Source organism: Saccopteryx leptura, chromosome 1 (genome assembly GCF_036850995.1).
Source record: "Saccopteryx leptura isolate mSacLep1 chromosome 1, mSacLep1_pri_phased_curated, whole genome shotgun sequence".
Lineage (NCBI taxonomy): Eukaryota > Metazoa > Chordata > Mammalia > Chiroptera > Emballonuridae > Saccopteryx > Saccopteryx leptura.
The window spans coordinates 376,544,654-376,572,190 of record NC_089503.1 but is presented as its reverse complement, the minus strand read 5'-3'; the positions used below and the strand labels follow the sequence as shown (position 1 = coordinate 376,572,190).

Sequence of the window (27,537 nt, the reverse complement as noted above, 5' to 3'; positions counted from 1 at the left end):
AACTGTGGTGTCAGGTGGATGGTGTTTCCCTTTAAGTGGACAATGGGGGTTGCAGGGCCGCTGGAAGAAACACTTCTGAGGGGCAATCAGCTGCCCAGTGGGGCTGGAGCTCAGGGTGGGGGCAGGACAGCCCTCGTGGTTAAAGGAGAGGGCTCTGGGGTTAGCCTGGCTGGAATCCTGAGTCTGCCCCTTTCTAGTTGTGCAACCTTGGGCAAGTCCCTCAATTGCCTTGTGTCTCAATTTCTTCATTTCTAAAAGGGAAATAATGATATTTTCAACCTTGTTGGGTTGTTATGAGAATTAAGAGTTAACACATATATAAGATGCTTCTAACCATGAATAACACATAGTAAGACCTCATATAAAAATTAATACTGCCCTGGCCGGTTGCCTCAGTGGTAGAGCATCGGCCTGGCATGCAGGAGTCCCGGGTTTGATTCCTGGCCAGGGCACACAGGAGAGGCACCCATCTGCTTCTCCACTCTTCCCCCTCTCCTTCCTCTCTCTCTCTTCCCCTCCCGCAGCCAAGGCTCCATTGGAGCAAAGTTGGCGCGGGCGCTGAGGATGGCTCCATGGCCTCTGCCTCAGGAGCTAGAATGGCTCTGGTTGCAACAGAGCAGCACCCCAGATGGGCAGAGCATCGCCTCCTGGTGGGCATGCCGGGTGGATCCTGGTCGGGCGCATGCGGGAGTCTGTCTGACTGCCTCCCCGTTTCCAACTTTAGAAAAATACAAAAGAAAAAATTAATACTTATTACTGATATATTTTTAGTGGCAAAAGTCTTAAGAGGTGAGTTGGGCAGGCCTGGGAGAGCCTACAGGGCCAAGGGTAGGAGGCCTTCTGGTGGCTTGTGAACAGGTCTGTGATAATAAGGTAGTGGTGCATGGATGGACAGAGAAGGGGCAAGCCAGGGACCTGGAGGCCTTCTCAGGGCTACTGCAGTGCCCCAGGGGCCAGGCAGTGGGTCCCACGTGGCTAAGGGCTGCCAGCAAGAAATGACTACTCTGAATTTGTCCACATGGGGGCGCTCAAGACAAGGTTCCCTAAGCATGGAAAGGGGCTGCTAGACCTCTGGGGGAGATACAGGTTTTTCAGCGTTGGGACACTTCTCACCATGAGCCACACTTTCCAGACTCCAGTTATCTCTTCCAGCTCCGTGCTCCCAGCCACACTTCCCTGGGGGGTTGATAAAGGGAGCAGGAATGTTGTGATGGTGGGACCCTGTACCAAGGGCTGAAGGAAGGGGGGAGAAAAGTCCTCTTAATACCCCGAATCTGGGGGCAGCAGCCCCACCTCCCCATTCAAGGTGAGGCCAGAAAGCCCTGCTCGGTGCTGACTTCTCTGGCCTCTCACCTGCAGCCGATGCTCCAGACCAGAGCAAGGGGCTCTTTCTCCACAGTGCTAGGAGACTAGGGGCGAACACGAGAGCACCTCCCACCCTTGTAGCCTCACCCTCTGTGCGGTAGGAGGGACAAGGAGCGTGCTAGGACCTTCGCAGCCAAGACCAAAGCTGGCTGGGTGGGCTGTGGGGGTCCAGCAAAGTCTTCCTGCGGGAACCCCATCAGTCCATCTGCCCTGCCATTGGGGGGTAACGGAGACACGGGAGGCAGCTGTCTCTCCTGCAGCAGAGGATAAGATATAGAGCACTGTGGGTCTTCCTAAAGTTTGCTGGGGCCACCCTGATATGTCCAGTCGGCAGGTGAATTATCAGGCCCCTGGAGGTACGGGATCTGGGCCTGGGAGGTGGGCAAGTAGCAGTGGCCTGAGGCCCTGGACATTCTGCCCTCATGGTGGCCCTCAGGGCTGAAGGGTCAGCTGATGGTTTGATATCCCAGTCCACTCCACCCGTTGCTTTGTCCTCAGTGCGCAGCAGCCTTGGGATGTGAGGGCCCCTGGCATCTCCTGGGGGGGGGGGGGCTGAGGGGAGGGGAGGGATGCTCTTGGCTTGACCTTGGGAAATCTCCCAGCTTCTGGGCCGCTGGCTCCCTTCCTCCCAGAGCCACTAGCAGAACGCCTCCAGGAAGCGAGGCCCAGGCTTTCCTCACGCTGACTTGGGGGACATGCTGTAGGGGTGAAGTGTGGCTGGGGAGAGCAGACACTCGGGTTTAGCCCCGACTCCCTTCCTTATCTGCCAGTTCAAAAGCAGGAGCTGCTAGGAGGCTGTCCTGCCTGACAGACGGCAGCCAGAACGGGCTGGGCTGCTCTGGGGCCAGAATCCTGGGGAAGAGGCCCTGGGACACCCGCTCCACCTGGCGGGCGAATTTGGCAGGTGGAATTTCGGGGTCTGAAGTTTTCTACCCAAGTAAGATCATTATCTCCTTCCTGGGTCTGAGGCAGTTGTTTGCGGGTACTTTGTCACCTGTGAGCAGGTTTAGTATAGGGTGGCCCTGTCCCTGAGACTCCTGTCCATGGTGGTAGGTCAGGTGATCAGCAGCTTGTCCCTGGGCCAGTGTGGAACCATTAATGCTCTCCTGGGCTGTCCTGCCACGCCTTGGGGTCTGAGTTTTGGGAGTGAGTAGCTTTGGGGGCAGAACCTCTCTCCCGGAGGATGGTGGATTCAGGGAGACAGCTAGGAGCTGTCTGCGCTTGGGCTGCAGCCAGGTGAGACAGATGGAGAGCCAGGTCAGGAGGCCAGGTTTCTAGGTAGCACTTTTGCCATTCTGTGCTCCTTAACTTTTCACTCCATTAGCAAATAGCCACTGAGCAGCTATTATGCCCCAGGCACAGGGGATGTCACCATCCTTGCCTTCCAGAGGTTTGGGAAGACCGAATGAAACAGAGTAAGTGGAATTGTAAAATAGAAGGTGCCCCACAAATGAAATCATTGTGTCCCGGGAAGCGGAGAGGGGTAGGCAGAGCGGCGAGGGAAGCAAAGCATGAGGGGTGGAGGGCAGGGCTCCTTTCCTTGCTCCACTCCGCAAGGGAGCTGACTCCTCTCCAGGACTGTGGGGAACTGCCTGGCCTGGGGCCTCTGGGGCTCCTCGCAAGTGAACTCTCAGCTGCAATGACCAGTTCAGGCAGCAGAGGGCAGCAAGGGGCCTGCCTGCCTGGAAAGCAGCCTTTCAATTGTGGAGGGGGTGGCTGGGGAGGGCTGGGGGACAGTGAAGACAGGGATGCAGTATTGGAGTGTTGGGGTACATGGTACCCTTTACCAGCCTTCTCTTGGGGTGTATGCCTGTGGTTGCTCCGACCCAGTCCCTTAGAGACCTGGCTGACAGGTGCTCGGCCTTCTGGACCAGGGACCTGGCCTTACCCACTAAGTAGACATGGTACTCTTCTGCCTCTGTGCTCTGCTATAGACCCCCGTAGAGGGTTTGACCATACCTGTGGTCCTGGTGTGGTGGGAGTATCCGATCTGAGGACCCCATACCCATTTGTGTCATGCTGGTCTGAGAGGGTTTAAGCCATCTGCTGCCCCTGGACAGCCCTGACCCCAGCCTGGCCCACTGTCCCCCTCAAACTGAATCTCAGAGCTCTGCTGCCTCTCTTCCTGGAGGCAGGATAGTGTAGTTAAGAGAAGCAAACCCTAGCCTGAGGTTTCCGCAGTAGCAGTGGGCAAGGCCCCGGGGCTCTGGACAGCGAGGGCTTCCTGCTGACTGCAGTGGGCCCTGTTCCCGATTGCCAGCTTGTTCCCCGCCCCAGCCTCAAAACACAGAGCTTGCAGAAGAGAGTGGGTGCCAGGGGGCAGGAGGGGAGGTCTGGGGGGACTGGGAGAGATGGCAGTGCACTGTAACCGCAGGGCCACAGGAGGCTGCTTCTCCTGGAATCCTAGCGGAGGAGAAGACTGGTCGCCGGCTGGGCCCAGGCCTTCCAGCAGTTGCAATAAGAAAAATGGGTGAAGGTGACAGCAAGTGCCTGGCTTCCCAGGTAGACACTACGTGACTCCTGGCACGTTGAGTCTGTGTGTTTCCTGGGCAACCAGCTGAGCCAGGAACAAGGAGAGGAGGACAGGAGTGTGACAGGAATGCAAGGGAGGGCGGGTGGCAGTGTTGCTGGCTGGCTGGCCCCTCACATGCTGCTTCGGCCCCAGCCAGCACCCTCTGCCTGCTTGGCCTGCTTCCCCCTGCCCCCCAGGGGTCACTGTATTTCTCTAGCACCCGTGTCCGTTTCTCCTTGCTCTCGGGGGGTGGGAGTGGGGCAGCCCCTGCTGACAAGCCTGGGCCTCATCCACTGGAGGAAAGAGGTGGCCAAAACCTAGGTGGGCAGGCTGGTGTGAGGGAAGGTCAGGACCCAGCCCCTGCCCTGGGTGTGCCAACATGCTGGCAGCAGTGATGAGAGCGTCACTGGCAACCGATGAGTGGTCTGGGTTGGGGGCCGCAGGAGTCCGTCCTTGCAGGGCAGCATTTGGCCCAGGCGGGCTGCAAGCTGCCCTCCCTGTGGGTGAGGCAGAGCCTGACCTTTCTCAGTTCAAAGGGGCCCTGTGACTGTGAGCTCCTAGGAAGTGGAGGGACTGTTCCCAGATGGTGCTCTGGGAACTGAAAGCTGGTGGTGGTGACTAAGGGATGCTAGGGATGTACCTTCCTGGGGTCTGTGCCTCTTGCCAAAGGCTGAATACAGGGCACTGGGAATGTGTGGTTCTGCCATCCCTGCTCTCATCACCCCAGGCATGTTTCCTGGATGAGAGACTAGGAAAGCAACAGGCTAAGTCCTTAGGCCTCTGAGGACAGGCCTGGGAATGAAAGACTTCTGGGGCCCAGAAGTAGAATTGTAGGAGCTGGGGGAACACTCCCCTTCTCGGACCAGGAAAGCACCCCAACCCCCTTCCTAGGCAGTGCCCCAGCCACTGGTAACCCAGGGACACTCCGTGATGCTGTCTGGCCAGCACTGGGTGAGCCTAGGGGTGTGGATCAAGCCCACACTGTAGCTCCTGCTCCATCTCATGTGCGGGCGGTGGCACTGGGTGCAGCCACCGCAGCGGGCTCCCAGCAGCCCCCCAGAGCAGGCGGGGCAGTGGACCTGTGTGCACTGGAAAGCACTGCCTTGATCTGGGCAGGTGACGGCGCCCTCAGTAGGGTTGAATGCCGACAGGGCCAGGGGCTCCTGGTGGTCAGGTCCCTCGGCTGCAGGGTGGCCCCTGTGGGTGGGGACTGAGCTCTGAGGCTGCTGGGTGTGGAGTGACCAGGGTGGGCCACGGTGGAGGAGGCCTGTGGGGGAAGCGGGCGGCAGGGGCCAAGCAGCGGGGCTGAGCTGGCAGCCGATGAAGGCCTCGGCACAGCTCTCAGAGCATCACTGGCTGGTCCGGCACCAAAACCTTCAAAGCATTTGCCTTCCTGGCAGGGCCTGGAGCAGAACTGCGGCCTGGCCGGGAGGGGCCTGGTGCGCAGGGGAATAGAAGCTCCAGATCTGTATCCAGAGGCGATTTTCCCAGGCTCCCTCCTCCCACACAGCGGCTCCCTCCCTTGGCTCTGGAAATGGATCAGGTCCTTCCCGCCAAGTCCTCATGGCTGTACAACTCAGCCCTGGGCCTGGCTGCTCCTGTCTGGGGAGCAAAATCCAGGGCAGGACCCAGGATAGACAAAGGCTCATTAGCTGTAGCCCAAATCCCCTCCCACCAAGGATGGCTCCCGGTCCACCAGCTGCCAGAAAGGGCTATTGAGCTAGGAGGCCCGAAACGGCCAAACTTGCGTGAGAGCCCCTGGTCAGGTCTGATCTGTCTCAGAGCAGAGGCTTCTGGGACTGGGGAAGAGAGAGCAAAATAATGAGTGGGGGCCAACCGCACTTGGACTGAAGGTCACTAGTGACTGTGCCTCACAGAGGGTGACAGGGAGCTGCGGTCTCCCCAAGCCGGTTGCAACTCCCCTCTGCCTGTGGACTCAGCTTCCTCCCCCACTCAACCTTTCACTAGACTCGCTGACAGGAACAAAACGCACTCGTTTGAGTTTCACCTCTCTTCATTTCCTTTGCCTTCCCTTCGGAAGTGGTTTTAGTGAACACTGAAATGGCGACAAGGCAATCGGGAGGAGTGAAGAGCTGGGGTAACGACCCCGTCTCCCCCTTTCCCCAGGGGAACCTGGCCCGGGGGCTGCCCCGGAGCGGGTGGGCAGAGCGCTCGCGCCACAGCCCAGGCCTCGCTTCCTCCCCAGGGTCCTGGAGCGTCCAGATGGAGAGGGGCAACTCCCTGGTGGTGCTGCGCAGCCTGCTCTGGCCCGGCCTCACCTTCTACCACATTCCCTGGACCAAGAACTACGGCCATGTCTACGTGGGCACCGGGGAGAAGAACATGGACTTGCCCTTCATGCTGTAGAAGGGGCCAGCCTGGGGCCTTTTTCTGCAGAGCATAAACATTTTCATGCATTTCAGGGAACTGGGTCTAAAAATTTTCATACATTTCAGGGAACTGGGTCTGTCTGTCTTGTCCAGCCACATCCCCTCATTTCTGCCTTCACCCCAGTGTCCCGGCTGAGGAGGCCCAGGGAGCAGCAAGGCCTAGCTCTAAAGCAAGTGGCGGAGGGTCAGAACGTGGCAACACGGGAGAGGATGGTGGGCAGAAATGGCAGCAGGTGACAGCGGGAGCCCTTGAGGAAGGCAGCTCTGGGACTCAGCATAATCACCAATGGGCCAGGCAGCCTAACTCACCTCCTTGCAGCCCCCAGGCCCAAGACTAACAGCTGTCACACAGAGGACAGGAACCCGTTTGGCCCACGAATCCCCCTCGGTTGCATATGTACCCAGTCACAAGAGATGAGGACTCAATGCTCAGTAACTGGCTGGAAATGGGCCCAAGCCCCTGTACTTCCTAAGCAGTGAGCACACATCCAGCAGGTGAGACATGAGCCTGGTTTATAATATTCCTGAGCGACTGCTGTCCCCTAGCAGACTAGGGCCCCAACCAGTCATGAGACCACTGCTGCTGCCAAGGAAGCCAACTGTCCTGCGGCCCCAGCTCCCAGCACTGCGGTTGGCTGGCCGAGGGCTCTGACGGTGGCCCCGCTGCCCTGTGGAGCGGGGCCACCCCGTAGGAAGGGGCGGAAGTGCAGGAGGAGCTCCGGCCGGTTCTCAGGAAGCCCCGCTAGTCAGTGATACAGCACCAAAGGCCTTCTGGAGTAGCAGACGTTGTCTCTCAGGAGGGGTGACCCCACGGCCATGCGCACCTTATTCCAGCGGCGGCCTTTATTGTAGATGGGCTTCACGGAGCGGGGGGACCAGCGGGTCAGGTACCTGTGGAGGGAAGACCAGGAAGTGGCTGAGGGCTGGGGGCCTGTGCTGGGGCTGGGAGTGTGGGCACTGCTTCCTCGGGCCCGAGCCGTGGTTGTCCAACCAAACCCTTTCTCTAGTGTTCCTTCCTTGAGGAGCAGGGCCTTTTCCTGGGAGCAACCACTAAGTGCGCTGTAAACAGATGGGCTGCTTTTGTCTGTCGCTGCTGCAAGTGTGTGTGACCAGGGTCAGGCAGCCCAGGCCATAGGCTCCCTTGATCTTCTGAGTTGTCAATGTCTGTGTGTATTTGCTGGGGGAGGAGCGGGAGGAAGAGGCTGCTCAGGGCAGATGGATCCTCTCTGGCCTCAGCCATGGGGAGAAGAGAGGCTGATGTAAGGGCCTAGAGGAACCCGTCCCTCTTCCCCACTTGGCTCATTCTGTCACCCCAGCCTCAGGGATCTCCCCTGGGCAGCAGAACGGGTGAGGACTCTGCCCCTCACTCAGCCCACGACAGGAGCCAAGTGTGAGGGCCACGGGTGGTGAGTAGGAGGGGTAGGGAAAGATGGCTGCCGCCCACAGTCCTTTGGCCTCCTTTGGGGATGGCCGGGGCGCTGACAGTTCCCGGAAAAGTGGCTCATGCCGGCTGGGATTGGGGTTTACTCCATTCAGAACGAAACCTGGGTCCCATCCAGAGAGGCCCACCCTGCATCCTGAAAGCTCAGCTATGGCAAAGGCCAGGATCCTCCCTGCCTCCACTCCAGCTTACAACACAACCCAGCCACCTCTACAAACCCTCAAAAGAGATTTGAAAAACAACAACAATAACCCTTGGATGAAAATTTTTAGATAAAAGTAAAAAAGTGATGGCTGAATCATACATTTCCACTGAGCGCCCCCAGACCCGGGTCTTCTGCCCTCGGCCCTGCGCAAAGGGAACGGCTCCACGGGGCAAAAGGCTGGGGAGACGCAGGCCTGTACCCCAGTGTGAGCTGGGCGCACAGAGCAGGGCTTCTCGGAGTCTCCTGTGAATGGCAATGCCTCCAGCAGGGAGGCTTCTGAGGACCGGCCTGGCCCCGGGACAGCCTCTTCTACGGCCTGTAGTGCTGGGGCAGGAGAGGGAGGGTGAGGGAGGAACAGTGGGCAGGCCGCCGGGCCGCCAGCGCCCCGTAACCACAGGGCTGGGTACAGGAACGGTGTGGGAGCCAGCTCCCCACAAGGAGTGCTCACTGCAATTCCAGGACCCCTGACTGACCAGGTGCTTCAGAGCTGCTGCCCCAAACCTGTGCTTCCCTCTGTCCCAGAGAGCCGAGGAAGCTGGGCGTCAGCGAGCCCTGGGCCTGGTGCCTGTGCCACACAGGCAGCCAGCTGGTGGGGGAGGGGCGCCGGGTGGCCTCCAGTCCGTTCTTGGGGATGACTCCAGCTCTAGGAAGAACCAAGGCCCCTTCCTACCTTTCCTGAAGGGGCAGGGGAAGGAGGAAGTGGGGCTCCCGGGCCCAAAGCTCTAGGGCCTCTGGATAGAATCAAGTCCTCTCCAAGGGAATCAACCTCCCGTGCTGCCAGAGCTCCCCCTCAGCCGAGTGGCCTTTTGCAATCCAAGGGCCCCCACACATCATCAATCCTATGTCACGTTAAAGGACACCGGATATATGGGAGGGAGCCTGGCCTCACTTCAAAGGCCTGAGGGCAGGATGGATTGTGTCCTTAGGCCTGCTGCTGTCTCTTAACAAGTCAGGAGTGGGGGTAGGCTCAGCCCCCAAATGGTCCACAGCACATTTGGGAAAGACAGGACAAGGCTGCGAGGTCCTGATCCCCTGGAGCGGCTGGCAGGTGCCCAGCAGGCACTGTGGGAAGGGCAGGTGGAGACGGGCACAGGGCCAGGGTGCTGGCAAGGCTTCAGTGAAGACCCCACTCTGCCCTGCACCCCTGCCCAGCAATCTGGGGCTGGTATCTGCCTGGACTCCTGCCCTCATGCCTGGGTTCTGTCGGGGATCCGACTAGGAGGTTTGCTAGAGGGCGGAGTCAGTCTTGCTTAGCTTCGGCCATCTTTGGTCCCCTACAGAGAGCTGTGCCAGTGGCTGCTGGACAGGCTGAAAGAGGGAGGGGCCGTCGACAGCGAGAACAAGACTACACAAATCAATTCCACAGAGCTGGCTCTACTCTCGACAAGGGGGGTGTTATAGATCCAGAGGTATGTGAGTGTAATGCAGAGATGGAGGGCGGAAAGGAACGTACAATAGGATGTCTGTCTGAGTGTTAGGTCTGCTCTGACACCAGAGGGGGCACCCTGTTCAGGCTGAAAGGCAGACTGATCGAATGCAGGATCTAAAGGCCTTCCTCTCCTCTCCTCTCAAACCTCAGGACCTCCCGGTCGCCATGGGCAGCTGTGCAGGTTAAGTTCATAACACCAGGAAGCACCATTCACAACCCAGTCTACACAGACACTGCCTGGAAGTTCTGCAGTGCACAACTTGCACAGCCACACACAGTGGCTGCCCCAGAGAGCCCTCCCATTTATAAGGCCGCATTTTGCCCTATAATAACCCCGGTGCTGGGATACTAAAAGTTTGAAGTGCTCTGACATTCCCATAGCAACCCAGTATGATGTCATAAACAGGGGATTAGCACACTCTAATGCTCAACAAGCGACTTCATTACCGTCCTTGCCCCTATGCTAAGTGCCCTTTTGGGGAGGGAAGAGAAGGAGGCTGAGGCCAGCAGGGGCGGGTGACAGACGTGTGCACACCATTACTGCAGCAGCCGTGGGATAGATGGGGCGGGTGCTCAAGCTGGACGGCAGGGAACAGCCAGCCAAAGAGCGCTGCAGCTTCCTGGGCTGCGGGGTGAGCTCTGAGTGCGGTTTCCCAGCAGAATACAGTAAGGACTGAGGGCCTGCAGAACACTCGGGGCGCCGACACCCAGGTGTGCTTACCGGTTGAGTTTGGGTTTGCTCTTTGGAACAAACCCTTCAGGAAGCGGAGGCCTGTGATCCGGCAACAGACCTGAGTGGGGGGAAGAGCATGTAAGGACCCTCCGCAGCACCCTCTGCAGCACTGGGGGCCCCAGGGGAAGCCCGAGTGATGGAGGGCTGGTGTCAGGTCTATGGGGGGGGGCTCTGGATGTCCACCCCTCTTTCAGGAGGGGCTACAGCGTGGGGCAGCTGGCGGGGGAATGGTGCCTACAGCCCTCCGTCCCTCTTAGCCCTGAGGGGAACGTCTACCTGCTCGGTGGGCCATCTTCACACACTCCTCAATCTTGCGGTGTTCTTCCTGGCACAGGCCCGTGACCCTGCGGGGCAGCATGCCTCCGTGGGGCCGGATGAACTGGCTGAGCAGCAGAACGTCCTAGTGCGAAGGGAAACAGGAGGTGAGGGCCAGGCGTGGACGTCTGAGGCTGGGGAGCCAGGCCACGTGGCCTGCGGGAGGCCGTCAACCCCGGCGCCCCAAGAAGTTGAGGTCTCCGTCAGGAACTAACCCGAGACTACTCCGTCCACACACAGCTTTGCACACTGGTCTAATACTTCCACCCTAACTAAAGTTAAATCCCAACTTTGATTTTCTGACCCTATTACCAGTCCCCAGGGCTTTAGCTCCTCCAGGAGATAATCTATGTTAGAGAATAGAAACTCTTCAAGAAGTGTTGATGTTCTTTCACGCACACTCGCAGTGTCTTTCCTGGTGACAAAAGGTCTGTTGTCCTCCTAGGCTGAGGTAGAGGGCATGTCATGTATATCCACACAAGAGGGACAATCTCTACCATCTCTGCCCCCAAAGCTTATGTGCCTCAGCACAATCCGTGCACAGTCCCTCGGCAGGGCTGGGCAGGATACCAGCTGAGCAAGGGCCCGAGCCTGTAGAGTTCAGGACCACATCTCCTAAGCCCGTGACCCGATGTGGACGGGTTCCCAGGCTCCCTCTGGACCACCAGACTGCTTCGGAAGAGTCAAGGAGTAAGGGGAACAGAGCCGGAAGCAAGACAAGAGACCACTTCCACTCCCAACTCTCACCAGAGAGCTGAGGGGGTTAAATAAAAGCCCCCGCCCCTGCCCGCCCCCACCCGGAGGGGCTGGCACGCCAGCCTTAGCAGTCATGTCCACAAACTGACCCGCGACCCTGGCAGGCGCCTCGCTGTATAACCGCAGATTTGTTTTAATCACTGAACAGCTCCTGAGGGACCCAGACCCCCAATTCCCACCCCTGTAATCTTCAGCATCTGATGAAAAGAACTTGGATTGGATTATCCAGGGCTAATAAACTGGGCTCACAGCCCCAGCCTCCCCTGCTGCAGGCTGCCAAGCGAGCTGACAGCTCTGTGCAGATCAGGCTAAGGGTGTCCTGAGTGGAAAGGGGTAAAAGGAAAACAACTTTAGCCTTTACCTCGGAGGGGATTGGGTTTCTTCTGCTGGATAAACAAAGCCAAGTCTATTTCCTGGAAACAGCTGGTAGGAAGAGTGCCCGTGGTGGTCAGGCAGGTTCACCTCCCCATCTTCAGCTGGGATTCCAAGTATGGCCACAGCCCCCCTGACTTCCATGTAACAAGAAGCTGTGAATATTGCCCCATGGCCTGCAAGCTTCCTGTTAGTCCAGGCGGCCACCGCAGAAAGGCCTAGGGCACAGGGAAAGAACACCCCCTCTCCCACCCCGGGGGCCTCAACGCAAGGCTCCAGCCTGGGCGATGAGCTGGGTCGTTCTGTTCGGATCCCATGGGCAAGTGGCCTGGCTGCTCTTACACCTGAGCAGGAGCTATGCCTTTAGTCATCCCATTCCACAGAGGGCCGCAGGGACAACCTCACCTCAAACTGGCCCAGAGCCCTAATCACCTGAAACCTAAAAACAGGGTGCTTAATGTCACCAACAGAACTCTGAGGACAAGTATGGGTTTCTCCAGGGCGGCGTCCTTTCCCCAGGCCCTCCCCATTTCTAGACAAGATGCAGAGTAACGGACGGGACAGTAGGATGTTTTGTATCCCTCGAGTCTGAATCCCAGCTCTGACACTCACCAGCTGGGTGATCTGAGGCAAGTTCGTTCATTTCTCCATGCCTCAAATTTCCTTACCTGTAAAGTAAGGGTGAACAAGTACCTACTTCAGAGGGATATTGTGAAAACTAAGTGAATGGAGACATGGAAGTGCTTACCACAGTGCCTGACAAAGAGCACGCACTCAACCCGGGGTGCCTGCTGTTGCCACTGTTATCGTCCTTCCGTGGAGACAGAGGAAGAGCTGGCGGGGCCGGAGCAAGCGGGATTCTGGAGGTCCCATATGAGAGAGACAATAACGTGTCCCCACATCACAGGGAGGTCTCTCCAAATAGCCTCTCATTATGAAAGACGGCAAGCCAAACTCGGGTCCTGCCTGCTCCCCTTGGGAACCCAATCCTACAAGACGAGGGCACACGGCCCTGGTGGTCTGAGCTGCACACAACCAGACCGGGGACTAAGAGACTCGAGTCTGTCTGCGCATGAGAAGGACCTGGGGAGCTTTAAAAAATAATGACGGCCAGGCTTTACCCAGACCAGCAGAATCCGTGTCTGGGGGGGGGGGGGGGGCCTGAGCCTTTTTTTCAAGCTTCCTTGTAATTCTAACATGCAGACAGGGCTGAGAGCCACTGGACAGGACGCTCATCTCTGGCTCCATGACATGCAGCAGTGGCTCTGGGGGAGGGGTGGGTGAGGATGCTGCTTGATTAACCCGGGCACACGACTGCCACAGCATGCGGAGCCCAGTCTTCGCACACTCACCTCACAGCCATACTTGTGTTTCAGGTTCCACCGGCAGATGGGGCACTGGCCAGAAGGGTTCGGGGGATTTGGACTTTCCTGGGGAGTCTCTGTGATACGGCCTTCGATCTAGGGGGCACAGAAAGAGAGCCAGTGAGGGAGAGGGCTGTGTGGAGTCTCTAGCCCTTGGGCGACACCCCGAGTGGTGGGAATGCTGGTGTCGCTCCATCTCTGGGTCTGTGGGGATAGGTAATAGGTCTCTGCCGGAACCCTGGGGGTTGACTGCAGCTGGTATAGACGGGGCCCTGGGCTGTCGAGAGTGATTCCGTGGCTTTCAAGGGTAGTGGAAACTGAACTCAATGCTGGTGGCAGAAAGGAGGGGTTTGCTGTATCAGCTGAATGCTACCTTTCCTTCCTCAAACAAAAACCACCTCTGGGAAAAGTAATACATGCACATGGTAAAAGGTTTCAAACTGCGGGGATGTCGAGTCCAGAGGAAGTCTCCCTCCCACCCCATGGCAGCTTCCAGCGTTATCCATTATCCGACAGCTCAGTCTGCGCCCGGGGTTCTCCGCCAGCCATGCTTCTGCCCCCCAGGGGACAATGGGGAAGTCAGAGACATTTCTGACTGCCACAACTGGGGGGTGCGGTGCTACTGGCAGCCAGCAGGGAAGCTAACCACCCTACAGCACACAGGGCAACTCCCACAACAGTTAGCCAGCCCGGGACGCCAACGGGGTGCAGGCGAGAAGCCTGGTCCCTGCCCCGACGAGCAGATGTCGTGGGCACTCCTGCTGCTTCTCTCTCTCTCTCAAACACAGATGGGAGGATTCATTCCCGTCCTCCTCCTTACTTTTGTTATTCTGAATGCCACCTTTCCAACTGTGCTGAGGCCACGTGCAAAACGACCTCCGCTGTGGCTGCTGTATCCTGTGACACAGCCTTGGAATTACTAAGGGCAGCAGACCAGTGATCTGGGCGTCAGCTCCAGTTGCAACAGGGGGCATTTAGAAAGCTTCGCTGACTGAAGCCATGGATTATGAGAGCGAGGTTGGGACAGGGCGGAGGCTTCGTGAGGGAAGCAAGACTGTCCCCTGGGGTGGAACTGGCACACAGGAAAGGGGCTGGATGCAATGCCTGGCTGTGCAGGGCATGCTACCTACCTTTCTGCCAAGGCCACCACACCACGCCAGAAATGGAGCAGTGTGTTAGGGAAATGTGCGGGTATGTGGTAGGTTTGGGAGGGGCTAGGGTGGGCTGCGAGGAGAGAGCTCACATGGACTTCCCATTGTATGCCTGGTTTTGTGCAAAACATGGCTCCCATCTCATTAACCCCCACACCCTAGTGAGGGAGGCAGCACCACCTTACTTTCTAGGTGAAGACAGTGAGAGCAGAGAATGAGCAGTGCCTGCCAGCCGGGCAGCGCCTCTGAGCATGGAGGCGCTCCCCCCAGGGCTCTCCTCATGCCACCATGTGTCCATGTTCGTTCCACAGAGAGCAAATTCATGCCCCACATGAGAAACAGTCTTCACACTCAAAAGCCAGATGTGTCTTCTCTCCACCAGTACGGAGTTCACAAGGTGAATGCTTGTTTCGGCTTTACATAAGGGAATAAACAAGGTGCCCTAAGGGGTTAGGGGCCCCTCAGAAGAACTGTTTTGAGGTTAAGCAGTGCAGAAGCTGAGGGAGTACTCTGGGGAAGACCGGAGAAGGAAGCCGAGGCCCTGTCCTGGGGAGAAGACAGCCCAGGGAGCGCTGAGTGTGGCCGGCGGCCAGGAGGCCGAATCCCTGGTTGACATGGAAGCCACACAGGCTCTGGGAGCTCTGTGCAGTGGCTGCAGCTTTCTCAGAGGCATGGAGAGCCATGTGAAAACAATGCTGTCTTTTAGGGATTAGAGGATAATCTGGGTCCCATGACTCCTGGAGGAAGGGAGGTGAGGTGGGCCCAATGAGGGAAAGGAGGGAGTGGGTAGAGAAAGGCATTCTAGCTTTTTTTTTTAAGAGAGAGAGACAGGCAGACAGATAGGAAGGGAGTGATATGAGAAGCATCAACTCACAGTTGTGGCACCTTAGTTATTCATTGATTGCTTTCTCATACATGCCTTGACTGGAGGGGGGGGGGTTCCAGCCAACTCAGTGACCCCTTGCTCAAGCCAGTGACCTTGGGTTCAAGCCAGTGACCTTGGGCTCAAGCCAGTGACCATGGGGTCACGTCTATGATCCCATGCTCAAGCTGGTGAGCCTGTGTACAAGTCGGATGGGCTCCTACTCAAGCCGGCGATCTTGGGGTTTTGAACCTGGTTCCTCAGCGTCCCAGGCTGATGCTCTATCCACTGCACCACTGCCTGGTCAGGCTCATTCTGGCTTTCTTACCAATAGACAACTCAGGGTGCTAGCTAGAGAGCCCAGGGTCTAGAGCGTCACCTTTTAACCGCATCACTTAAGGAGTAGCTTAGTCATTCTGGGCAGAAAAGGAAAGAGCTGAGATCCAGGATCCTGGCCCTGGATCAACTTACTCTGGCTCTTTAGTCCTGTGCTGCCTTAGTTTCCCCTTTGGGAAATTAATTTATCACCCTCCAAAGAACATATCAGCAAAGATCTCTGAGATCTTGCCATACAAAAGGCCACTTCACTCAAATAACAGATGCTTCAAGCCAGGTACAAGCGACTGTTCCTGATTAACCACACTATAGTACACAGCTTGAAAAATGGTAGATGGTGAGATTTACGGCCACAGAGGGAGCTGATGCTGGAGCCAGGAGTCCAGTTTGGGCTTTCCTCCCTCCCTCAGAGGAGCAGCCAGGCAGCTCCAAGTGTTAAAGAGGTTATAAGTGGCCAACTCGATGATACTTACTATAGTTGTCTTCCCTTCTTGGATCTCCACCACTACAGAGATAAAGGGGAAAAATGAGGTCAGCCATTTAATAAGGAACAGGGAGTTTCAAATAACAGCTCAAATTTTACACATGTAGAAAAACGAAGCCTTCAGTCTGGACTCACCCACAGCCCCCACCTGGAAGAGAAAACGTGCAGGGTTTACCTCCAAGGGCCAAGGCTCTATGCCCTAGAGGTTGGGTGGGAGCAAGCCCAGATGCCCAAGTAACACCTCTCTCTGGGATCAAGGGTCTTCACACTGTTTTTTGCCTTTCTAAACTAAGATTCGTCTTGGTTCTATCCAAGGAAATTGGCAAGATCCTGCCTTACTGTGTGTGCCTAGCAATAATGATCTAAGAGTGGCAGGGGGCAGAAGCAGGTAAAAGACTTTCAAAAGTACCCACTGCATGTATCCTTTCAGTAAACCAGACAAACACAGTTCCAGACTTTGAAGAGTTTGCAGTCTTAGAGATACAGCACTGAACTAGCACAGCTCCAGGGGCCCTGGGTAGACGAGCAAGGAGACAAGTTCACTCCTGAACTTCATCCCGAGAGCCTTGTGTCGCAGCTGTTTAAGGACAGCCGTGGGAGTCCAGCCCTCTTCCCTTCCCCACTGCTCCGTGCAGGGTGCACTGTTACCTGCACTGGAGAGGTGAGAACAAGAGGAAGGAGTAAGGGGCCTTCAGATCCGGGGGCCAGGCAGAAGTTCAAGGAGAGCACTGCAATTCCAAACTGAGGGGGCTCCCTCAGCTCTTTGCCGACACCGGTCTGGCAGCCAAAAGGGAACCCGCGGGGCAGCCAGCCACACACATCCGTCAGGCTGTGTGCACTGCCCATCGACTTGACTAGGAGGCAGAATGACAACTTCAACACTATACAAAGGAAGAATCAAGCTAAAAGCCCACATTTGGGCTTATATATATATAACCAAATACACAATATAATCAAATAGGAAGTTCTTGGAGATCTTCACTTGTTCTCCCCGTTTCTTTAGAGAGAGAGAAGCCAAAGCAGTTAGTATAGGAACTGGCACACAGCACTCTCAGTTAATGCTAGCTAGCATTTAGGGAACAAAATATTCATCATGGTCCCCTTCTGACTGCTAATTACTGTAACAGAAAACTTAGGCTCACATAGCTGCAAACTGTCTCCCCACAAACTAAAATCATATTTTAACAGCAGCTTGGCCGCCACAATGAGTTTGACTCAGCTCCAGCCAAGGCAAGAATACAGATTAGAAAGAGCCTAAGGTTCTTAACTTTGCCAATCGAGCGAAAGTTACGGACCTCTCCCTAGAAACTTGTCCACATTCATACAAACAATTAAACATGGATTTTAGGAGGCTCACAGACCCCCGAAACTATGGACCTAAATGGTAACACTGGTTTTCTCTTGGTGGTGGCAGTAGGTGATTTGTTTCTTCTTCATGCTTATCTGTATTTTCTAAAGTTTCTAAAAGAAAAATACATTGCTTCTGCAATAAAAAATAATCAAAAGAGTGTATCTAAGGAAAAAACGTGAGGCAATTTGAACCCAACCTGAGTCTCCCAGAAGCATCTGTGATCACTGAGCTCTGTGACTGACACCTAATTGGACACAGACGGCCTGGACTTGTTCCCCGTTTGTTTTCTGGGAAGGCCATTCATAAAGACTCATCACTTCTACATAACCAACCTGAGAGGCCTGCCCCGTCCAACTCCTGACACACGCGGTTGTAACAACGGCCAGAGAGGCCCCGAGGCTTTCTCCTGAACACTAGTTACCAGTTAATTCAAAGACAAACTAAAGCTCTCCCAGTAGAAGAAAATGCATCACCCCACACACGATCTGCGTGTCCGGAACAGAGACCAGCCTAAATGGGATGCGGCTGGGACTCAACGCGGTGCTCAGTCTGGAGGCCAGCACAGTGCAGAGGACTGTCACCGCAATGTGCCAACCTAGTACATGGGGACACAGAAAAAGGGCACAGCTACAGCCCAGTAGGACTTCTGGGCACTCCAGAAACTTGTGCAAATTTGCAAAAACCAAGTTGGACGGCGGACGGTGACCAGATCTAAGCAGTAAACGGTGGGAGGCAAGTTTTTAAGACTCATGGTAGGAAACAAAAGGAGAAACATTCTGGTACCACTTGAGTCAGCACTAGAACAATGCCCTGAGACCCAAAGTGGATAAACATGTGGTTCCCTTCTCCATGGAGGCACTCGGGTCCTAATCATGAGGTAAACAAGTCTAACAAAACACACAGCACTGCCGGCAAAGAACCAAACCCTGAAGTCATCCCACTGGCCCCTGGAAAAGAGATCAAAGACCATGGCAGGCCCCACTGCTCACAAGCTCCCCGCACAGCAACGGAGCCAGTGAATCATCTTACTATACGCCAGTGGGTCAAACATTAGGCAGATGCTTATCTCACACAGACAATTTGTCAAAGCAGAAGGAATGACCTGAGAGTTCACATGAGATTGAGGTTTATCGGGGCGGTGTCTCAGTGCTGGGGCAGGCGGCCTGGTCGGGACTGAAGAGGCTCTGATAGATTTTAATCCTCTCAAAACAGGAGATAGGAATCAAAATCGTATTGATTTTCAGAGTGCATACCAAAACAGGTCAAAACCAAACAGAACCTGAGATCCCTTTTGCCCCTGGACCCCTCTCCATTGAGAAGGGGTGCGGATGGCTAAGAAAAGCTGGACTAAGAAGATTTAGGCACTAATAGAAAACCTGTTTAGAAAAAGATGGAATCACCCTTGTGTTCTGAGCAATGGCTTTATCAAGTAAACTCAGGAAAGAAACGAAGCAGTTTTCTACATGAGAATGAAGGGCCAAAACCTTCAAAGATAGTCACTTCTCATACAAACCAAATGACCTGTTCCACAGGAGGCAATACGTGTGCTGAGCACCTGTGGAGGGCACAGGCCCGCTCCGCCTCTCCTGGGGAGTTACAGCAGAATAGGAAGGCAGAGCCTCGGCCCTGGGGGAGAAGAGGGAATTAAACCCAGTCTGGGAACTTGACTATAATAAAGTCCATGCCTCGTAAAGAGGTCCTTTGAGTGCTTCAGTAAATACTCGCCTAGGATGGAGTCCAAGATAGCTGAATTATAACAGTCTAGAGCAAACAGCGCTGCGGTGAGATCGCAGCGAACACAGAAGGACCTTGATGGCCACGTAAACACAGACACAGTGAACTGCAGCAGTATAAAGACCCAACTGTTCAGTCAAGGAGGAAGTGGGGAAAGATGGATGATGAGGAGTGGAGGGCACTGCTACAGAGAGTGCCCAGAGACCACGGCCTTCTTGGAAAGGATGGATGGAAACCCAGTCCCAAGCAGAGTAGGAAGGAGTGGAGTAAGCGAAGGGCCGGATGGCTGGGGCGGCACGGACAGTCCCGTGTGTCTGGGATGTGAGCCTGCACTTCTGGTCATGAACTACTTTTCTCAGACTCCTTCCTCTCAAGCACCACTCCCTCCTGTCCATCTGTCCACCTTTAATTCTACCACTCAAGTTTCCGACGCCCTCCCCACCTCCCCACTTCTTTGGGAATGTCCCTCTGCGCGGTGCTTCAGAATGAGGAGTCTTACTGCTGCACAAAAACCTCTTTCCACTAGCAGGTTACTCCAATTCAGCTCCAGCCTGGCTCGCTCCCTCCTCTCTCACAGCTTTTAGCTACAGGGCGGCCCCGCCTTGTCTGAAATGCTCTAGCTAATGCAGAAGACAAAGAAAATGCCCTTCTGCCTTTAGTCATTCCAGCACTTTCTGATAGATCATTGCTGTACATTCAGGTAATTGTGTTAATTCTTCTTGTTTTAAATACATTTCCTTCCTAAGAGCTCTAAGTGTTAAGGCAGGAATGAAGTCTAACACAATCTTTGCTAAGTCTGGCAGTGCCAACCATAAGAACATTTAATGGTCTTCAGCAAGCTGACAAGGGCTTTCAGGGAAGGGAGGGAACGCAGGGAGGCCCTGGCATGCAGGAGAGGTCATGTCACTGCTGGAGGGGCAGAGTGCTGGCTCTTCTTCCAACTCTACCACTCCACTCACTACCTGTGTGATATTGGGCAGTTACTGGACACCTCTGACCCGATTTCCTCATTCATAAGGATGTCAGTATCACCCACCCTTAGGGACTGGTGAGGAGACTGAATAAATGTTCCAGGGAAACCTAATACAGTGCTTACAGCTGGCACTTAATAAATGACAATTTCCATCTTTGTCTTCCTTTATAGTCTTGCTCCTTCCAAATAATATTTACTGGTTTTGTGTGTCCCCTTTGTCAAACTTCATTTTTTTCTCCTGCTTAAATCTAATGGAAAGAACTGGTTAGTCAACAAAGATATGCAAGAGAATTTAAATATCATCTAATCTTGCAATTTAAAAAAAATTTCCTCGCCATTTATTTTTTTTAATTGAATTTATTGGGGTGACATTAAATAAAATTACATAGGTTTCAGGTGTACAATTCTATAATACATCATCTGTGTACTGTATTGTGTGTTTACCACCCCAAGACTCTTGTCAAACTTTAAACCAGGCTTTCTCTATAGCAGCATGACTCATGTTTTAGGCCAGGTGGTTCTTTGTTATGGGGAGCTGTCCTGTGCACTGTAAGATTACAGCAGCTTCCCCGGACTCTACCTACCATATGCCAGGAGTACCAGCTGTGACAATCAAAAATGTCTAGACATTGCCAAATGTTCTCTGGGGAACAAAACTGCCCTCAGTTGAGAACCACTGCTTTATTTTTTAAATTTTATTTATTGATTTTTAGAGAGAGGAGAGAATCATCCATTTGTTGTTCCACTAATTTATGCATTCATTGGTTGATTCCTCTATGTGCCCTAACGAACATCAGACCCACAACTTTGGTATATTAGGACGATGCTCTAACCAACTGAGCTAGCTGGCCACAGAGAACCACCACATTAGACTGGGAGTCTTTGCAGGCAGGAGCACTGGTGCTAAATGCTCATGAATTCTGACTAAAGTAATAATGTCTGATACTTTGAAAAGTAGGGTGCTTGGCCCTGGCCAGTGACTCAGTGGATAAAGTGGTGGCCTGGCATACAGACGTCCTGGGTTCAACTTCCGGTTAGGGCACATAGGAGAAGCAACCATCTGTTTCTCTCCACCCACTCACTCTCCCCCTTTTCTCCCTTCTCTCCTCCCACACCCAGTGGCTCGCTTGGTTCGAGTGTGTCCCGGGCGCTGAGGATAGCTCGGTTGGTCTGAGTGCGTCAGCCTCAGGTACTAAAAATAGCTCCGTATTCAAACATCACCCCTAGATGGGGTTGCAGGGTAGATCCTGGTCAGGATACATGTGGGAGTCTGGCTGTCTCCCCTCCTCTCACCAAAAAAAAAAAAAAAAAAAAAGGATGCTTGAATATTTTCAGCAAGACATCCAGCTTCCTCCTCCCAATGTGAAATTCTATGTGTATAATATTTGGTTGTCAAATATACCAGCTGGGAACCAGTCAAAATTAGGTATATGTGTAATATCTTATGCTTTACACATAAGGAGAAACTATCAGGTAAAGTTATTTCATTTAAAGGCTTGGTAGAGCACTGACCTGGGATGCTGAGGTCTCAGGTTCAAAACCCGGAGGTTGCCGGCTTGATCATGGGCTCATCTGGCTTGAGCGTGGGAATATAGCAGGGGTTGGGAAACATTTTGGCTGAGAGAGCCATGAACGCCACATATTTTAAAATGTAATTCCATGAGAGCCATACAACGACCCGTGTACATTACGCATTATCCAATAAAAATTTGGTGTTGTCCCAGAGGACAGCTGTGATTGGCTCCAGCCACCTGCAACCATGAACATGAGCGGTAGGAAATGAATGGATTGTAATACATAAGAATGTTTTATATTTTTAATGTTATTATTATTATTTTTTAATTTTTTATTTATTGATTTTTAGAGAAGGGGGAGGAGCAGGAAGCATCAACTCCCATATGTGCCTTGACCAGGCAAGCCCAAGGTTTCGAACCGGCAACCTCAGTGTTCCAGGTCGACGCTTTATCCCACTGTGCCACCACAGGTCAGGAGTTATTATTATTTTTATTAAAGATTTGTCTGCGAGCCAAATGCAGCCATCAAAAGAGCCACATCTGGCTTGCGAGCCATAGGTTCCCAACCCCTGGAATATAGACATGATCCTATGGTCACTGACTTGAGCAAGGGGTCACAGGCTCAGCTGGAGTGCTCCATCAAGGCATATATGAGAAGCAATCAATGCACAACTAAAGTGACACAACTACCAGTGGATGTTTCTCACCTCTCCTTTTCTGTCTCTAAATAAATAAATAATAAAAAGGTTTTGCAGACAGATGGTTCTCCTTCATTTAACACATTGCTGACCACTCACGAGTTAACTTGTGTTTGTACTTGCACTAGCTATTTCAATTTCTGAAACTCAGGGTAATATAGGATTACTGTATTTGTGATTCTTTGCCCTGAGGGTTGAAGTTCGAAAAACAGCACACCATTCTATATTCTCATGCAGACTCTTTTTCTTCCCATTCCTCCAGGTGTGAGACCGCAAAATCGAAGGTATGGCCTGACCAGGCAGTGGCGCAGTGGATAGAGCATTGGACTGGGACGCGGAGGACCCAGGTTCGAAACCCCAAGGTCACCAGCTTGAGCGCGGGCTCATCTGGTTTGAGCAAAGCTCACCAGCTTAAGCCCAAGGTCGCTGGCATGAGCAAGGGGTCACTCAGTTTGCTGTAGCCCCCTGGTCAAGGCCCATATGAGAAAGCAATCAACGAGAAACTAAGGTGTCACAATGAAGAACTGATGCTTTTCATGTCTTGCCTGTCCCTCTCTTTGTCTCTCTCTGTCTCTGTCACACACACACACACAAAAATCGAAGGTATGGTAAACAAAAACAATCAGTGTCGATCGTCTAACCTTAGACTATCTTCTAACTGCTTGCAGTTTGAACATATATATCAAGGATATTGTTAAATCTTTCTTTGTCGTGTTCAACCCAACTAGAACATGTAAAGTGTGTGTTTCAAAAAGAAAACACAGCGAAACCAGATATATTTGCAAAACATGTAGTGTACCATTACACTAGGTGATTGCTATACAGTATATCACACCAAAAAAATTACTAAAATATATAATATGTATAAAATACAATATGTAGCAGATATGTACAAAGTTTCATTTAAATTCATTATATATAAATAAAATATACTGAAGTTTATTTAGATTGTTTCACTTTCATATTCAATTATGAAAAAACAGCTGGTGACATGAGATAACTTCTATGTAAAACTGTCTGTCAACAATGTGTTAAGATTACATCAATTCAGTTATTTAGCTTTTAGGTCTGACAATGAGTAACAAAGAAGAACCAACCCAAGTATTTATGGAGAAGAGGACTTCAAAGACCCATTTGATTATACAGTCTATCATTTTAGAAACTCTCCACAGAAAACATTCAAATCTAAAATATTCCTCTGTTAAAGAACAAAACTAATCCTCTTGCCTACCCTCTGGGAACATATCAAAGCACTGTTTTCAACTTTGAATTTCATCAAGGATATGTCAACTGCAGCTATTAGTGTTTAACACTTGGTCGACACCCTAAAATATATTATGGGCAGGTTTTGGTAGCTCAGTTGGTTAGAGTGTTGTATTGAGAGGCCAAAGTTGTGGATTTGATCTCCAGTCACAGCACATTCAAGAGTCAACCAATTGCCCTGGCCGGTTGGCTCAGCGGTAGAGCATCGGCCTGGCGTGCAGGAGTCCCGGGTTTGATTCCTGGCCAGGACACACAGGAGAGGCGCCCATTTGCTTCTCCACCCCCCCCCCCTCCTCGATGTCTCTCTCCTCCCCTCCCGCAGCGAGGCTCCATTGGAACAAAGATGGCCTGGGTGCTGGGGATGGCTCTGTGGCCTCTGCCTCAGGTGCTAGAATGGCTCTGGACGCAACAGAGCGACGCCCCAGAGGGGCAAAGCATTGCCCCCTGGTGGGCATGCCGAGTGGATCCCGGTCTGGCGCATGCGGGAGTCTGTCTGACTGCCTACCCGTTTCCAGCTTCGGAAAAATGAAAAAAAAAAAAAAAAAAAAAAGAGTCAACCAATGACTGACTGGTGGTGGCACAGTAAATACAGCATTGACCCAGGGCGGGGGCAAGGTTTGAAACCTTGAGGTTGCCAACTACAGCATGGGCTTGTTGGCTTGAGCACAGGTTTGCCAGTTTGAGTATAGGGTCTCTAGCTGGAACACAGGATCATTGACATAATCCCAAGGTTGCCGGCCTGAGCAAGAGGTCACTCACTGGCTCAGCTTGACACATCCCTCCCCAGGTCAAGGCAAGTAGGAGAAGCAATCAACAAAACAACTAAAGTGGAGCAACTACAAGTTGATGCTTCTCATCTTTCTCCTATCCCCTCCCTTCCTGTCTCTCTCTCTCTCAAAATAAAAAAATAAGAGTCAACCAATAGGCCCTGGCTGGTTGGCTCAGTGGTAGAGCGTCAGCCTGGCATGCAGGAGTCCCGGGTTCGATTCCCAGCCAGGGCACACAGGAGAAACGCCCATCTGCTTCTCCACCCCTCCCCCTCTCCTTCCTCTCTGTCTCTCTCTTCCCCTCCCGCAGCCAAGGCTCCATTGGAGCAAAGTTGGCCCCGGGCGCTGAGGATGGCTCTATGGCCTCTGCCTCAGGTGCTAGAATGGCTCTGGTCACAACAGAGCAACGCCCCAGATGGGCAGAGCATTGCCCCCTGGTGGGCATGCCGGGTGGATCCCGGTCGGGCGCATGCGGGAGTCTGTCTGACTGCCTCCCCGTTTCCAACTTCAGGAAAAAAAAAGAAAGAAAAAAAAAAAGAGTCAACCAATGGATGTATAGATGGGTAGGACAGCAAACTGATGATTCTCTCTCTTTCTAAAATGAAAAAAAAGTTATGGGCATAAACATTTTGCAGTATGGCATTAGATGAAACACCTTTTCCAAGTCCTTTGTATTAGCAGCATGGTGTCTTTATTAATGGATTTTATCTACTGTTAACCAGACAATATCTGGATTTTGTTGTTATTTCTAGCAAATATTCTATCTTCCCTTCATAGTTAACTTCTTTACACATACCTGCTATTTCCATTTCTTCATGAACTATCTCTTTGATTTCCCATTCTACTGAAATTGCAGTTTGAAAGCTAAAAAAGAAATCTCTTTTAAAACAAATCCACTGGCCTCTTCATTAGACTCTTCTTTTTGGGTTTTTCTGCTCCCTCTGAAAACAATGATCACTTTTTTCCTCTGGATATGTCTCAGCTTTAGTTAAAGGACACACTGGTTAAAACTGTGCCAGAATTTTAAACAAACCCACATCACTTCTTCTGCACATCACTCATCCCTTCTTGCTTCCAGCAGTGCACAAAGGAACTCTATGTCCTGAAAAACCTTTTTAATTCTCTACTAGATCCCATCCTTTTATAAAAGCTCGTTCAAGACATTCTCCTTAAAAAAACTTCCAATTGGGTTTGCTGTTTCTGGTAACTGAATCTCCCTGTACTTCATGCAACGTATACATGTCATCTCATTAGAACCTAACTTTTCAGGAAAAGGGCTGTACTTTTTTTTCCCCCCCTCCAGAATCCCCTGACAGCCTGAAGTACAGCACTTGGCCTTTTAGTAAGCTCTCAGTTCAATGTTAGAATCAGGCTGCCTTCCCAGACTTCAGATTAATGAAAAGCAAAAACACCATTCAGCATTTGCCTCTGCTTCGGCTGTTCAATGGCCTTTCCACCTGTTTCCACCTCTCAGAGACATTAACGGCCCGTGCAGAAAAAGCCGCCATCAGATCACAGCACTTTCAGAGAAAAACTGGAAAGGGAGACGCTGGGGAGGGTCTCAGACGTCCTTCCCTCATGATCCAAGGATCCTTTAATAAATGAGGCGGCTCTTCAGAGAATTAACAGGCGGACCCTTCCCGAAAACTTTTATGAACCCTGAGAGAGATTTCTCTTCTGCCCTTGCTAACTAAGCAGGTCTTTCTCTCTGTTTCTCCACATCCGCCGCCGCCCCTGCCCGTGGGTACACATAGGAGGGGTGGGAAGTCAAGATAACAGCATCAAGGTCTGGAAGGAGCTTGCGAGTATCCCGGGAACGCCAACATCTGGGACGTTTCCGAACCGCGCGACGGAAATGGAGGGAGAGGGCACGGGGGCTGAAGGAAGCAACCTCCGCCGCTCTTTTCTTCAGCTTTGGGAGGTCGCCGGGATCCAGGACTCACCTTCCCTGATCCCGCGATCTGGAGGCCGAGACCAGTTGGTCGCGGCAGGACCTGTCAGGATCCCTCGGAGCAGCCGCCCACAACGGGACACCAGGACACTGAGTGCCGCCATCTTGCAGACCAACGCGACCTCTTGGTAATTTCCGCTTCCGGGAGGGCTCACGCGCAGCCGCAGTGGAAGACAAGAACTGTGTGGCTTGTGGGCTTCCAGCTGCCTTAAGAGGGCAATTTCTTTTCCCTCACCTCTTCAGTTTAGGGGTAACGCGGGAGGCCTCTGTGTCAAGGCTGTGCTTCATTCGGAGGACCTCGAGGAGGTCTTCGAATTCCTGTCTGTAAAGGGACCAACTTCTTTACAATGAAAAGGAGGACAGAAATAAATGGAAGAAAACAATATCGTAAATAAAAGAAACGTTTTATTCATTGCAACAATAATACACTATAATATGATAAATGATAATAACATTTGTAATATTTTATATTGTAATTATGCTTACATTCCTATTAATTTTTAATAATAATTGTAAGTAAAAAGTACTCATTTAGTAAAACTAAATATCAAACAAAACCACTAATTTGGAGTGACATTTGGGTGTATTTATCATTTTCTAATTAAAAAATTGTCTGTTTTATGCAACTATTTAATCAAAATGCGTTATTAATAGATATGGTTTGAGGTTAGATTTCCACTTTAAAACTCGAATTTCGGGAAAATACTTGTAAATAAAATTACACGTATTTGGAAATTATTAAATAGATAGTGAACTAATAAAACATGAATTGTGCTTACCTGTCTATGACTGAAAAATCACTGAGATAGAAATAATCGTGAGTCTACAATGTCGTATGTGCCGTATCGTGTTTCAGTAAGAAGTATATAAAGCCATTTGTGCACTCGGTATATGCCGTGCTCTCTCAAGGTCTCCTGTGGGGAGCACATGTGTCTCATAATCGCTTCTCACCACACTGTACTTACTGATCCTTGACGAATCATCACGTCAAATACAAATGCATCACATCACACTCAATGGATCAACTCTGCATCGATCGCCTACGGACATTTACAGATTAGTTTTCCAATATCAAAAAGGAGGACATGTAAGAGGGCACTTTTTGAGGGAGGACGGAACTTACAAAAGAAGGACTGTCCTCCCTAAAGGAGGATGATTGGTCACCTTACTGTCTGCCAGTCCTCCAAGTCTCTAAAGGTCGCTTTAGTTCGCTGGCAGGCTTCCTCGGTAAAATCATGTGTACTACCCCTATGTCTTTAAAGGTTTTTCTTCTCTGCAAGCCAGATGTGTGTCTTCAGCTTCTTACGGCTGGAGCTAAACCTGTATGGGAGAGATTGAAATGGTTAGGAACCGTGTGTGATTCTGGAGCATTACATATCAGGCAAACCAGGAATAGAATTGCTATCCTGCCCCTTCCCTGCCACACCCCGTCTTTCATTCTCATATAATTAGCCCTTATCTTTAGTCAGGGCTTTTACACAACTGTTTCCTCTGCCAGCTTTTTGCCTACCTGGAAAACTCCTACTTATTTCTCATAGCTCAGTTCCAACTTCACTTCCATAGTGGAGTCT

General features: G+C 52.3%; 2 protein-coding genes across 3 annotated transcripts in view; one reads left to right on the top strand and one right to left on the bottom strand.

The window, feature by feature from the left end:
- The window catches only part of RSPH9 (radial spoke head component 9), a 33,305-nt gene extending 10,674 nt beyond the window's left edge, over window positions 1-22,631 (top strand). Inside the window, exon 5 of one of the 2 annotated variants that reach the window (XM_066359322.1) lies at window positions 22,248-22,631. In XM_066359322.1, coding sequence (XP_066215419.1) covers window positions 22,248-22,303 — 56 coding nt within the window. In that variant the 3' untranslated portion in view covers window positions 22,304-22,631. Of the gene's footprint in view, window positions 1-6,083; window positions 6,395-22,247 lie in introns of those variants that run through there. The other variant, XM_066359321.1, reaches the window with a different exon arrangement.
- MRPS18A (mitochondrial ribosomal protein S18A) lies at window positions 6,764-26,110 on the bottom strand. Its single transcript, XM_066359323.1, has 6 exons — window positions 25,959-26,110; window positions 15,705-15,736; window positions 12,871-12,978; window positions 10,352-10,475; window positions 10,064-10,133; window positions 6,764-7,158 (listed from the first exon to the last, which is right to left on the bottom strand). Exons 1-6 carry the CDS (start codon window positions 26,068-26,070, stop codon window positions 7,014-7,016), a joined length of 591 nt encoding a protein of 196 aa, XP_066215420.1. The 5' UTR covers window positions 26,071-26,110; the 3' UTR covers window positions 6,764-7,013.
- Between the last annotated feature and the right edge of the window lie 1,427 nt (window positions 26,111-27,537).

Excerpts from the sequence above, each read along its gene's own strand:
- MRPS18A (XM_066359323.1), bottom strand. The coding sequence starts at position 26,070 with ATGGCGGCACTCAGTGTCCTGGTGTCCCGTTGTGGGCGGCTGCTCCGA. Across the intron at positions 15,737-25,958 it reads AGATCGCGGGATCAGGGAAG|TGGTGGAGATCCAAGAAGGG; the intron begins GTGAGTCCTGGA and ends TTATCTCTGTAG. Across the intron at positions 10,476-12,870 it reads AACACAAGTATGGCTGTGAG|GACGTTCTGCTGCTCAGCCA; the intron begins GTGAGTGTGCGA and ends CCTTCGCACTAG.